Source organism: Nannobrachium achirus, assembly GCF_963921795.1.
Source record: "Nannobrachium achirus genome assembly, chromosome: 24".
Taxonomy (NCBI): domain Eukaryota; kingdom Metazoa; phylum Chordata; class Actinopteri; order Myctophiformes; family Myctophidae; genus Nannobrachium; species Nannobrachium achirus.
This window is the reverse complement of record NC_137831.1, coordinates 10,220,170-10,235,194: the sequence shown is the minus strand read 5'-3', so window position 1 is coordinate 10,235,194 and position 15,025 is coordinate 10,220,170. Positions and strand designations below refer to the sequence as shown.

The window sequence follows — 15,025 nt, the reverse complement described above, 5'->3', positions numbered from 1 at the left end:
AGCCAAGGTATAAAATAGGGCTAAATTGGTTAATGTAGCCCATATGTTTTATAATGTCATAATTTATATCTTGTAACTAGTAACAAAAGTTTACAAATAAATGTAGTGGATTAAAAGTACAATATTTGGATCCGAGATGTAGTGGAGTAGAAGTGAAAGTATTGAAAATTGGAAATACTAAAGTAAAGTAGAAATACCAAAACTGTACTTAAGTACAGTACTTAAGTAAAAGTACTTAGTTACTTTACACCACTGCTCTGTAGTCTATGACTATATCAAGTATTTCCCTGTACTGGGTAGGCCTATATACTTTCCCTCATGCTAAAAGACGTTGGACAACTGGGATTTTCCCATTTGATTCTCCAAGCATTACACGAATATCTCACAGCCTTTTTTACAGTAGATATAGTATGCAACCCATAGTTTGTCATTTGACTCTCAGTCTAATGTTCCTGCTGGTTCACTGGTTCGAATTTTATTTATGGCAGCCAAATTCCAAAATTTTCATTTTATTTTCTCACATTGAGGTTAGGCATAAACTTAGATTTTAGGAGGGGTCATGGCATTTTCGACCTGTCCCTTACATTGAATATAGGCCTACTTGAATATTGTTTTTATTATAACTATTTTAAAATGTGTGATTTTTTTTTTTTTTTTAATATATATATTGTTTTTTATAATATTTTTTATTAATTTTATGGGGGGGGGGGGGGGGGGGGGGCATTTCGGCTGGCATCTCGCCTACCCTGACTCTCATTCCTGGGTACGCCCCTGAGTAGTAGTAGTTTTCCAATGAATATATCAAAATGTAGAAAAATCATTTGAAAATAGCCGATCTATTAAGCTCACTGAAAAGAATGTTTTAAAGTGTGCTTCTATTTTAGACATTTGTATGTTTAAAGTGTTTACATTTGTCTTGTCATTAAAGATAGCTCATTATATTATTTGAGTTTCCACTAGCATAAACCTGAAACTGTGTCAGTTTGACCTTAAACCTGAACTGTGTTGTGTTCATCAACTTGCAGCCCTGTGCTACCTGGTGCCAGAAAGATAGTAGGCCTACACAGGACCCTTTTCTTTGATGTCTCACTTTCTCCCCTTTGAGGGGAGTGACTTAAGTATGTAAACTGTGGCTTTTCTCTGTATCTCTCAGAATATTCTCTGTATAAACCAATGTATTATTGTACTCCGTTTTCTCCTCTCATATGTCTTTTACTTTTCAAAAATAACTCTGACTATTTTTTATATAAGGTTAAAAGGTCAAAACTCTACTTATCACTCACAATGTGTGAGCTTGTAAATCTACTATTTTCAAATTGCAGAAATGTATATGGCGTGGTTGTAAATAGACTAAGCCCCCATGCTCCCCCCCCCCCCCCCTTTTTCTCTTTTTTTTGTTTTTGATGTTATGCTTTTGAAACTGATATTATCCTAGATAAAGTACTCTATCCGTCTGTCTTTCAATGTTATATGAGATACTTAAAGTGTGGTTCCTGTGGAAATAAGCCTTGGCTTTCTAGGATCTCCTTTTAGTTGACCTTGTACCAGTGATTTGTACTGTCATGAAACCAGGGTTGTCAACATTGGACTGTCAGAATCCAGGAGATTTATTTTTGGGGGGTGCGCGGAACTCCCCAACCGGGGTCTGGGGGGTCCTCTCCCCAAAACGTATTAATAGATATATTTTCCTGTGTTCTGTTGAATTTTGTGCATGTTTGATACATTTATCAGGCTTACTTTACTAGCATCTCATCTGTAAGTCATTACTTACTACATTACCTCCCCCAGAACTTCCCCCTTGGGACAATAAAGGTATCTATCCAGAACATTTTTAACATAGTAGATTTAATCTCCTGTGTTCTGGTGAATTTTGTGCATGTTTGATACTTTTATCAGGCTTGCTTTACTAGCATGGGTACAATTTCAGCCTTAAAACGCCAAATGTTGGTGTACAGATTTGATGACTGAAGCAAAAGGACATCTTAATAATGATTTCTCATCTTTATCATTACTTAAGTGAATATCTGTATGATCTTTCTTGCATGCATTGCCCCCACCCCTAAAGCGGGGGGTCTGGGGGTCCTCCCCCAGAACATTTTTAACATAGTAGATGTAATTTCCAGTTTTCTGGTGAATTTTGGGACTTTGATACAAAATCCAGGAGAAATCCAGGAGATTTGCCAATCCAGGAGACTCCCAGGAGAGGGGTTCAAAATCCAGGAGACTCCTGGGAAATCCAGGAGAGTTGACAAGCCTGCATGAAACTGTACTTTTTTCTATTGCAAACTTCTAATAAATTCTTCAATCGATCAATCAATCAATAATTGATTTGTAATTCTAATCAAAATCTCCCAACTAAATCAAGTCTTTCATTTGAACAGCTCTTTGAAAGAAACGGATCCCAGAGATCCAGCTCACTTCATAGAGCCATAAATCCCATATCTAACCCACGCTGCGTCATGTTTTGTTTAAGCCGAGCGACAGCTCAACGAGCCAATCAGCGTGCGACAGGTTCATCGACGCCGCCGTGAATTGCATCCTGATTGGCCCAGTGTGAGGTCTCTCGCCTCCTCCAAGGCTGTGTACTGCAGTCGGACCCGTCTCGGTCTCTCAGGTCTTTTGCCCCGCCTACTCTATCGCCGGTTTCGTAAAAATGAAAGTGTGCTTGTATGTGTTTTTGTCCAAAAGCGATTTGTTCCAAAAAGCTTTATACCCTGGCCTGTATAAATATAACATATAGATCTATTCAACGATCAAAGCTCTGTTTACACAATGCTTTGATTGATTGATTGATTGAAGACTTTATTAGAAGTTTGCATAGGAAAAGGTACAGTTTCATGACGGTACAGTTCACTGGTACAAGGTCTACTAAAAGGAGATCCATGAAAAGTCTAAGCTTATTTCCACAGGAAACCATGCTGTACCCCCTTCAACTGTACGTATATGTTCCCCTTTTATTAACTATTTGTATTATATTTCGACACTTGCTTTGGCAATGTGTATGTTTTCTCAATAAAGGCCCATTCCCACTGGGCCAGATAAAAAAATGTCTTTCTCCATTCAAGTGGATGGTAAGATAGCCTACAGATAAAAAAATATACACTGTCACAGATATTTTTTATATGTATCTTACCATCCACTTGAATGGAGAAAGATATCTTTTTTATCTGTTTATCTGGCCCAGTGGGAATGAAGACTCAGACTGGTTAATTTTTGAGTTTAAAGATACTGTGTACCACTTTGCGTGAAGTCAGTTAACTTGGGGCAGTGGCAAAATATGTGTTTTGCAAGAATCGGCCACATGGTGGCGCTAGAAGAGGCCCATGTGCAGGTAGATGTGAAGATTTTAAGTGGCATGTATCATGTATGCCTATGTGCAGGGCTGTATTAACCATTGGGCCGGTGGGGCCGTTGCCAGGGGCCCTTGGCTCTCAGGGGCCCATGTTTAAGTTAATTAAATATCAAATGTGTGGTTCCCTCCTCTGTTGTCTACAGATGCTTTCTTGGCCGACAGATGATCATCATGGCTTAAAATCCGAGCTGGGTAGAGCGCATCGGGAGGGAGGGGCCGTTGCGGGGGTTAATCCGTCCCTGCCTATGTGTTGAGGGAATGTGCGGGGCTAATTGCAAAGAAAAGGCATGTGGTGTTCATGATTTGCAGATTTCTTTTTGAAAAGGGAGCAATCCAACAAACTTTAGAAGGCGATCGTTGCCTATCAGGAGGAGGGAATATGGGAAATGTTACAGATGCATGTTGCTGACATGAGTTGCGACTTGCGAGATAATGTGTACTACTTTGTGTGCTACTCTGCTTTATAGGCGAGATCTGTAGGAGCAGTGTCCATTAATGTCAGCAAAAAGCAGCCTCATGGTGGCACTAGAACAGGGGCATGTGAGAAATGAGGGGCAGAGGTTGCGGAGTTGCCAGCCAAGGAGTCAGTGTGTGTGCAAAGTTTAAAGCAACCCTAAGATACACATCTAGGCCTGCAGCATTGATGGATTGAAAATAAGTCAAACGAAAAGTGTCGGGTGTTTTTCTTTAAGGAGATCCACTCTAGACGTGGCCTTTCATCCCTCCCCGTCCAAAGTCCCATCCTGGGGTAATAAACTGGGGTTGGCACTGCAGGAGAGGGGCATCACTCTCAGTCCCTGCTCTGCCTTCCTGTTAGGCTTACTGTCCCATCAGACCACCACTGTCACTGTCTGTCTGTCTGTTATCATCGCCGACCCCCATCCCCCAGCTCCTGTTTGCGGACACGGAATGGACTCCATCACGGAGAACGTGTACGAGACCCCTACAGACGTCACCTACGAGAACCAGAGCAGGCCTAGCAGTAGCAGCAGCTCTTCCAGTTCCCATGACTCGGATGAGGAGAAGGCCCCGGAGGAGGCCACCTACGAAACACCCACAGACGTAGGCCTTGTTGCTGTGCCCGAATACGAGAACACCCGCGTGGCACGAGGGATACCCAGCCCCCCTCTGCTCCCTGCGCCCCGGGTGCCCGTGGAGAGACGTGGCAGCAATGCCTCCTCCTCCTCCTCTTCCTCTAAGAAGAGCTCCAACGACGGCGAGACGAGGGAAGACGAGAGGAAGGAGGGATCCGACAACGAGAGCGATGAAGATGAGAAGAGAAGCGAATCGGAGGAACGGGATGAAGAACAGAGGGAGAGGTAGGCTTGTCACAGTTATTTGCTATATACATGATGGCCTAGTCGCAATTATTTGAGATAATCATCATTGTTTCCATGTTGAAAAAACTGCTGTAAGCCCAAATTTTCAAAAATAGTGAAAACAGCAGATCTACAAGCTCACATGGTGTGGGTTTGTAGATCTTCTATTTACCCTATTTTTGAAATATACACTACACTATTTACACTAACATATTTTGAGTATAAAAAGGATTAAGCCTATTTTGGCATAGTACACCATTTCATTATTTCATTATTGGTCATTGTCAGTCAATTCTTTGTCATACAGTATGTGCACTGTGCATTTTTTTTCTTTCTTTTTTTACAAAGCCTGAAAGCCAGATAGAAATGTAATTGTTATGTTGTAATATTCAATGGAAAAACACAGTGAAACCGTTAATCGTTAATGGTTCATTTATATGACGATGAATCATCAATTAAAATGTCCTGATGACAGCCAAGGGTGTAGCACCAAATTCTGGGCCCTGGGTACAAGGAGTCACTGCGGGCCCGGCGGCCCCCCATGAATGTTCTTCATGGTTTAACCCATTTAGACTGGGAACGCATTATTACGCATTACTGTATATTGTGCTTTAACTATTGAAAAATAGCAGATATACAAGCTCACAGCGCGGCACCGAGTGCCACGCAGCGAGCTTGTAGATCTGCTATTTTTGATAAAATTGTTGAATATTTCAAATCCTTCTACATTTTTTTTGAAAAAAAACATGTTTCTATGTCAGTGGTGCTCAAACTTTTTCATGTGAAGGACCCCCAAAATGATATATATTTGGCCACGGACACCCATCTCAAAATATTTAGTTCCAGGGCAGGGAGGGACCCCCCAGAAGCAAAATTTGAGTTATAAATGTTCGCTTAAAAAATACATATATTCAAAGGTTTGCACACATTTTCACGATTTTCAAATAGCAGATCTACCGCTGTGAGCTTGTATATCTGCTATTTTTCAATAGTTAAGTATAAAATAATTAAAGGGCCACTTCACCTCTGGGACAACCCTATCTTATTCTATTGTTCTTTGGGACACGATCAACACAATCCTGTGTTCAATCTGTGTTTTGAAATATTTTAGTGTTTCAGCTGGACTAGTGATGCATTTTGCATCATCAGTGATGTGTTTTGCATCATATGATGCAAGTACGCATCACTAGTACATGCTGAAATACTGAAATATCTCAAAAAACAGATTGAACACAAATCGTGTCCCAAACAACAATAAAATAAGATAGGGTTGTCCCAGAGGTGAAGTGGCCCTTTAAGGTCCCTCCACCTTGGGCCCTGGTAACTCAGTCCCACTTTTCCCCCCGTTGTGACGCCCCTGCACAGCCCCAGGGAGAGGAGGGACTCTGAGTTGGAGGGGAGTACAGGGGACCCCCTGTACGACAGGGCGTCTCCGGGGGTCCCCGTGGACAGGGTGTCTCCGGGGGTCCCCGGCGTGGACACGGATGAGGCCGATGGTCGGGGCTCACGCAGATCTTCTTCGTCTTCATCGTCTTCTTCATCGTCATCATCTTCATCTGAGGAAAATAAGGAATCTCAAGAGAGGCCCTTAATAGATGAGGGGCTTAAAATAGTCCTTTATGTTAAGGTAAGGGCGTGTGTGTGTGTGTGTGTGTGTGTGCGTGTGCGTGTGCGTGTGCGTGCGTGCGTGTCAGACACTTTTGCCTCAATTGGATGGTGTCAATATAGTCAGCTCAACTTACGGTAAAACACTTACTCTGTGTGTGTGTGTGTGTGTGTGTGTGTGTGTGTGTGTGTGTGTGTGTGTGTGTGTGTGTGTGTGTGTGTGTGTGTGTTATGATATCAGAATGGAAGTTGCCCTCTCAAGGTCATGTTTTATCTGGAATATCTATGGTCTATAAAGTAACTAAGCGCGCACACACACACACACACACACACACACACACACACACACACACACACACACACACGCACGCACGTGCGCATGCACACACGTGCACGGCGTGCACACAGAGTCAGATGCCACATGCATAATAAGACAAGATGCTCCAAATGATTGCACAGTTACTGTAACTCACCACTAGAGGTCCTTCTCTACCAGACCACTCTCTCTGACTCTATCTCTCTCTGTCAGTTCAATGTTAATTCAAAGGGGCTTTATTTTACATGGCCAAAGCAAGTGTGAAATAAAAACAGACATGTTCAATTAAAGCTGTAACCCCTGCCCTTCTAGAATACAACGAACAGCTTTGTAAGATTGCAACCATCAATAAAGTAGATACAAAACGTAAGAAGTTGCTTTTGCTGTTGAAAACTTTCATGTGTGTATACCGGTATATACTGTACAGTATAGGCTATTTTAAACTGGGTAGTAGTGTTAATATTCGCTGCTGTAGGTCTGACCTGGTAGACATTTCCCTGTGTCACTTACACACTTTAAAGTCTATGAATAGACCACTGACCTAGTCATTGTATGATGTGCCTGCCTCTGTGTGTGTGAGTGAGTGGGGTGCTCTGCTTCTAAATATAAGATGAACTGACAAGAATGTTCTGACTCAGGGTTGCATGGTTCCTGTCGCATGGTCATGTGAATTCTCATTTGTGTGTACAAGCGTGCATGCTGCGTGTATGTGTGTGCGACACAGACTGTGTCAGACTGACTTCCCCGTCCATTGCTGGCTGCCATAGAGGGTGTGTACTGTAGGCCCACTGAGTGTTAAATCACCTCACAAGGGTGTATTTTTATACATTTTGCTGTCATTCCTGGAAACGACTTACTACACATAAGGTGTGATGCCGGGGGACGCTGGGGGGCGTGTTCCCTTCTCCGCGTCATCAGCGCCCACACCCTACAGTAGGTGGGGTTGGCGATAGCGCCTTTCTGTGTGGAGTTTGCATGTTCTCCCCGTGTCTCCTAGGTTAGATACCCTCACAAAAACATGCAGTAATCCTGGTCTCTATAAGGCCTCCCCCTGGCGCCTGATGGAGGAACTGGTTGGAATAACGTGTTCCTTCCACGCGCTATGTCCAAACCGGGGAAATCCCCACTGTCAGGTGAAAAGAAGCAACTTGGACCTCATGCATAGAAGGAAGCATGAGGTCAGTCCGTTGTCTCCCCAGGCGCGGCAGAGGGAGAGCAGAGCCCAGGATTACATAGGCAATTGGCACTGGGTGAAAATGGGTTACAAAATCGTGGGATAAAAATTATATATATATAAAAAAAAAGGTATGATACCACACACACACACACACACACACACACACACACACACACACACACACACACACACACACACTAGGGCATTAACGACTTGCAAGTCGAATCGACTCAGTAAAAATCGTTGATTTTGGGGGGTCCCCAGATGATTAACTTAATGTGAAACATTGTCTTCTCACTCAACTGTAAACAAACCAACATACCGGTAAAGTGTATAGAGGGTATCTTCACAATTCTAAAGTGCCAATTTAAGGACTAATACCTCTAAAATGGCAAATTAAGCATTGTCCAAATTGCATGTCCATGCAGCATGTAGATCTGTTATTTTCACAATAGAATTGTTTTGTTTTTTTAACTTCGACTTTCGACTTTCTCTGGTGGGAGTCGACTTGTTTAATGAAGTTGACTGAGTCGACTTGTCGACTTTTTCGTTAATGCCAACACACACACAAACACACACACACACACACACACACACACACACACACACACACACACACACACACACACACACACGCACACACACACACACACACGCACACTCGCACAGACGCACACACAACCTCTCATTTTAGTTTGTGCACTTAATAAACTAGTTTGACCCTGTAAAACATAATAGTTCATGTCTTCATCACTGGACTGTACATTTGCACATACATGAAAAGTGTCCCCTGCATCCCAACTATTAGGAGCAGGGGGCAATTAGCCCTATTCACGGCCCGCCCACTCAGCATCCCCCTGGTGCTGAAGTCACGTTTTGAAGGGTAAAACCATGCTAAAAGCCTATAGAGTTAACACAGAAATCGCAAATGTAATGCAATTTCCGAATAGTACATGATAAAATACGGCTAGCATGATCAAGAACACAAGATAGTAAAAGGCACAAAGCATTATAATTTACTTTACCGTTCGAAATAATGATTTGTTGGCTTTAAGTCCAGCGATTTCTGTGTGATTTTACCCTTCTAAACTGACGTCAGCACCAGGAAGTTGCCGAGAAATTTGCCGAGTGGGCGGGCCTTGAATAGGGCTAATACTAATACTTTCTAATACACTCTGAGACAAGATCACAAACACCTGCCATCATGGCAACACTTAAAACATGGCACACACTGATTATAATGACGTAATATAGCATCAGACAGCTAAACCTTAGGCCTGATTTAGCCCATTCAAATGGGACACCATCCATCCTGAACTATAAGCAGTCTCTACTTCTGGCACCCATCCAGACCCAACAGTAGCCTCAATGGACTTCAAAAACACAATATTTGACAAAGTAAAGGCATCATCAACCAGTGATTCCTGACAAATGATTGACAATGACTGAATCGAATAAGGACAAGGGCTGACAGATATAGAGATATTTGCAAGTGTGACTCGCCTCAAGGCAACCACACTTGCAATTTCCAATTGCATTCTAGTAAGTTGTTCAGGTTCAGGTTAAGGTTCAGTTTTATTGTCACACATATTATCCATACAGGTACAGATACAATGAAATGCTTGTGCCAGGAGCACTCTCAGCCTTATTACACAAAGACATGGTCACAGTGACCGACACGAGTGTGGACCCACATACCATGCAGGCCACACAAGACAAGTCCCAACAACGACAATACCATACAGTGTAACAGTGTACAGTTTAAAAAAAGTTTGTGCACTATTTTCTGTGCACTATCCAACTATGTATAAATCAGGAATTACAGTAGTGCCCTCACACACTGCCCTCTGCCCTCGAATCATTCATTATCTGACCCTTGCCCATGCACACAGCAATATCCTGTAAGGGGGTAAAGGTCCTCGACGCTCAGAATCAAGTTACAGGAACACTCAGGAGGATTTGAGGTCATCGCGTGGCGGGAAATGAAAGGAGTGAGTGGCGATTCGCGACGCGCCCCAGAATACCTTCCACTGCCTCTCTAGCCTCCCCTCCCTGACCCGTCCTCTCCAGTGGTGTCAGTTCAGAAAAAGCTAAGGTATGGCAACATGACTGGTGTCTTGACACCAGTCATGTTGCCATACCTTAACAACAGGCATGATACATTTATTTTAAGAAATACATTTATTTTTTTTCCCCAAAATTTCTGCGGTTTCTTGGGCTGGATATGGCAGCCTGGAATGGTTGTTCAAGTGCAGCTAAACTTGGCATGTTAGTAAACGCGCCACAATTAACAATAATGCATTCATGCACCTGTGCAGCTGACCTGCGGAACCTGGGAATATAGCATTTTGTTAAATGTTGCATTTGTAGTTAGTTTACTGTGATTTAACAACATAATAACCAGCACAGATAGACAAAGAGACATTCTTGGAAAAGTAACTTTAAATTTCCCCTCCTGGACCCAGGGTATGGCAGCTGCATACCCCTGCCATACCCAATTGACGCCCCTGGTCCTCTCCCTCTCTCACCCTGTCATTGCTTCCACTCCACCCCCCCCCCCCCCTCCCCAACCCCTTTGGGCTATTTTCTGACCTGTGTGGTCACACGGTCTACTTGGGCTACGGGTAAATATCAAGCCAGCCTAACACATAGCCCTCACACACACACACACACACATACACACATACACACACCCTCAGCTGGCCACAGAGGTGAGCTATCCAGAGCCACAAGACACATGGGGACCAGCCAGACACAGAGACACTAAGTAGCTGATATAGACCTGGAGCACAACTAGTGTAAACCGAGCCAGAGTGCTCACACACACACGCATAAACATACGTGTGCACAGTGCACACACACACACACACTTGTGGAACCAAAACAAGGCGAGTGGAGCTTCACCAGCCCTTGAACATGACGGACACAGCTGGCGATGAAGACAAGGACCCTGATATTGAACTGTTTGTCAAGGTGGGGCGTTTTCAAGTGTGACAGATGGAAGGGAAAGAATGTGCGTGTGTGTGTGTGTGTGTGTGTGTGTGTGTGTGTGTGTGTGTGTGTGTGTGTGTGTGTGTGTGTGTGTGTGTGCGTGTGCGTGCGTGCGTGTGCATGTGTGTGTGCGCGTGTGTCTGTGTGCCTGGGTGTCGTGTATGTGCGTGTACTGTATGTGTATGTGTGTGTGTGTGTGTGTGTGTGTGTGTGTGTGTGTGTGTGTGTGTGTGTGTGTGTGTGTGTGTGTGTGCGCATGTGTGTGAGTGTGAGTAGGCGTGAGTAGGCGTGGGAGTGTGTGTGTATGGCGATGCTATGTTGTTTACAAGCAGAGATGGGCAGTATTTGAAATACTGTATATGTATTTGAAATACGCATTTGAAATCCTTTTTTGTATTTTGAAATACAAAAAAGTATTTGAAATACGTATTTCAAAATACAACAAAAGTATTTCAAATGTGTATGTCAAATACATATTTCAAATATTGCCCATCCCTGTTTACAAGTGTACTTTTTATGTGTACTTTTTATGTTACCATTCTGTTGTTGCTGTTGTTTAAGTTGGAGTCATCATTGTTGTTCTGGTTCTGGTTGTTGTTGTTTTTGTGTGTGGTTTTGTATGTCCGGAAAACTATGGCAACCTGACACCCACACACTACTGTTTTTTTCCATCTGTGTGAAGATACCTCTCTCTCTCTCTCTCTCTCTCTCTCTCTCTCTCTCCCTGTCTCTGTCTCTCTCTCTCTCTCTCTCTCTGTCTCTCTCTCTGTCTCTCTCTCTGTCTCTCTCTCTCCCTGTCTCTGTCTCTCTCAGCATCTTCCCAATCCATTTGTTGTTTGTCTCTTGGTTTGCATCATCTTCCTTCTCCCCCATCCTTTCTAATATGTTCTTTTCTGCATCCCTGCCTATACCTCTCTTTCACTCTCTGCAACCCCCCCCCCCCCTTCCTGTTTAGTCAGTCAAATCCACTGAATAATTAGTGTGGTCCTTTCAGTGTTTGGAGCATAGGGTTAAATGGCCCATTTATAGTGTCTGTGTGTCTGTGTGTCTGTGTGTGTGTGTGTGTGTGTGTGTGTGTGTGTGTGTGTGTGTGTGTGTGTGTGTGTGTGTGTGTGTGTGTGTGTGTGTGTATTATCATGTGTCGAAGCAATCAATCATTTGGTCAGTGACAGCCGACCAATATTGTGGGTCATTAATGTGTCACTGTCAAGTCAAACACTTTAACCACTCGAACCCCCCCAGGGGGCGGGGGGGCATTTAGCCCATGGGAATACGGTCAACCAAGTGTATGGTTTAGGCAGAATGTGCAGAATGTGTCTGTCCTGTGTGGCTGTAGATCATGAGTCATGATAGCACGGTGAACTTGTGGAAGGCTAATGCCTGTATAGGCTAATGTGTTCCCTCTGTATGGCAATGGAACATAAAGCTAACTGGCTTGTGGCTGTGCTCAGCGAAGCAGCTAATGGAAGCAGCGTGGATTATTCATGTTGGAATGGGTCTCTTCTTACAGTGTCGTGTTGCAGTCTTGCATGCCCGCCACGCACACACACACACACACACACACACGCACACACACACGCACACACACACGCACACACACACGCACACACACACGCGCGTATGCACGCACGCATGCACGCACGCATGCACGCACGTCCTATTTGCTCCTTTGCAACACGCATACATACAGTGCGTGTACATGTTGTGTACACACATCTATGCACAGATGCACATGGCCGTACACACCTGATCCACACGCACACACACACACATGCGCACACACACACACACACACACACACACACACACACACACACACACACACACACACACACACACACACACACACACACACACACACACACACACACACACACACCACAAACATGCCTCAAAGCCCACCTGTTCACTCAAGGCACTGATTCCCAGACCTAGCATGTGATCACAGAGATACTGTAGCACAGGGGTTCTCAAACCTTTCAACCACCCCTCCCTGACGAGCACTAAGAGTTGAGGGTTCGTTGCAAGGCGTTGTGAGCATGTAGATTAGGCTTGTCATGATACTGGATTTCTAACTTCGATACAATATTTGGAAAAATGTCAATACTCTATACCATTTTCGATACCACGCAACCACAGCGATTTTAGTGCAAAAATGTTTATTTATATTTAAAGAAAAATACAGAACTTATCGAGGTAGATGGTAATGCACTTTTAAAGGCCTGCCTTTGATGTTTTCACATTCACATTCAAGTAAAAATAAGCCTTTAAAATAGCTAGGAATAAGCCAAAGTAGGAAGGATACACATAAAAGTAACGTTGGCGTAAACCAACGAGAGAGGTAAAGACTGAGTATCGATATTGTCGAATACTATGGAAAAGTCATATTGAAAATCGATACTATATTCAAAATCGATACTTTTCGATAGACCGATATTTTTGACAACACTAATTGTGGGCTCGCCTGGAAGGCGAGCACACGTATGTTATCTTCATTATTTATTTGTTTATTTATATATGTGTATCTCCTCAAAACTTTGGCGCGCTTCATCTCTTAAACGCTTACACCTTTCAACACCATTCAAATTTTTATGTGTTCAGCTTACTGAGGACAAGTGTGCTTGTATTTTTGGTTTTGAAATGTTTTGTAGTATAAATATAAAAAAATAAAAATGTTTAACTTTAAGCACCCAATGCATTTCCAATGGGTCCCCAGAGTGGAGAGAAGGATAATAGACCCATGTTTATGTTAAGGCGCTGTGGCTGCAGTGTTCACACTTCAGATATGCTATCTATATCATTGCGTTCACACAGGTCTGCTCTCTGATTTGATCCAAATGTCTAAGCTGTGTGATGTATAAAACTATAGTTATAGTTAAAACTATAAATAAATGTCCCTCTCCACTCTACTGATTACACAGCTGTGATCAAGAATCAAGTCCGGGCGATGGGATGTAAATCCCATAGCCATATATCCTAGAGCCCGCAGGGACAGTCAGCCATATTAGTGGTTGTTGTTGGTTGTCAGGGAGATATCAAAACCAATGCATTTCCAAGTCAGATCCACAAACACAATAAAAGCCATGCTCCACTCCTCAGTCTGGAGTGGCCACATAGAAGAACGCCTTGGTTATAGACATAGTGGAGGACATATGTGATCTGGGATTGTTAGCCTACAGTATATGCACTCAATATACTCCACTACAGTTGGAGTCCATTTGACAGTTGCTGGTTCCCAAACACAGAATCAAAAATGTAGATCTAGAACACATATAATATGTACAGTACAGTAAGGTTCAGTAGAGTACAGTAAAAGTACAGTAAGGTTCAGTAGAGTACAGTAAAGTACAGTAAGGTACAGAAAGGTACAGTACAGAAAGGTACAGTAGAGTACAGTACAGTAAGGTACAGTAAAGTACAATACAGTACAGTAAGGTACAGTAGAGTACAGTAAAGTACAATAAAGTACAGTAAAGTAGAATAAAGTACAGTAAGGTACAGTGGAGTACAGTAAAGTACAGTAGAGTACAGTAAAGTACAGTATAGTAAGGTACAGTAGAGTACAGTACAGTAAGGTACAGTATGGTACAGTAGAGTACAGTATAGTATAGTACAGTAAGGTACAGTACAGTACAGTAAGGTACAGTAGAGTACAGTACAGTAAGGTACAGTAGAGTACAGTAAAGTACAGTAAGTTACAGTAGAATACAGTAAAGTACAGTACAGTAGAGTACAGTAAAGTACAGTAAGTTACAGTACAGTACAGTACAGTACAGTACAGTAAGGTGCAGTACAGTATAGTAAGGTACAGTACAATACTGTAAGGTACTGTACCTTACAGTACCTTAAAGTATCCTATTTGTTGGGTTGGAACCGAGCCCACACTGTTTCGAAGGAACAGTATTTCTAGTTTAGATCTGCTATTTTCACAATGTCTTCCTCTAATGTTTGGGTTAGGGTTGTAATGATTTGCCATTTTTGAGGTGTTAAAAAGTGTGCACTTAAAATGTATGTTGGTTTGTTTTCTCACTCAACAGTAAACAAACAATGTTGCACATTAAGTTAATCATCTGGGGACCCCTCAAAATAATTTGGGGATCCCCCCCCCTAGGGGCCCCGACCCACAGGTTGAGAACCACTGCTGTAGCACACCTATCTCTTTCATTGATGTACAAGATAATTGGATTTGTAGGAGTAGGAATATACCGTATATGGGTGTTGTGTGTGTTGTGTGTGTGTGTGTGTGTGTGTGTGTGTGTGTGTGT

At 42.9% G+C, this 15,025-nt stretch overlaps 1 protein-coding gene across 1 annotated transcript in view; it reads left to right on the top strand.

Annotated features, from left to right (window-relative positions):
- Nucleotides 1-10,685: 10,685 nt before the first annotated feature.
- Nucleotides 10,686-15,025, top strand: part of clic5a (chloride intracellular channel 5a) — a gene marked incomplete at both ends in the record, with an annotated part of 14,227 nt that continues 9,887 nt past the window's right edge. Inside the window, one exon of the mRNA XM_080720829.1 lies at nucleotides 10,686-10,742. Coding sequence (XP_080576955.1) covers nucleotides 10,686-10,742 — 57 coding nt within the window. The remainder of the gene's footprint in view (nucleotides 10,743-15,025) is intronic.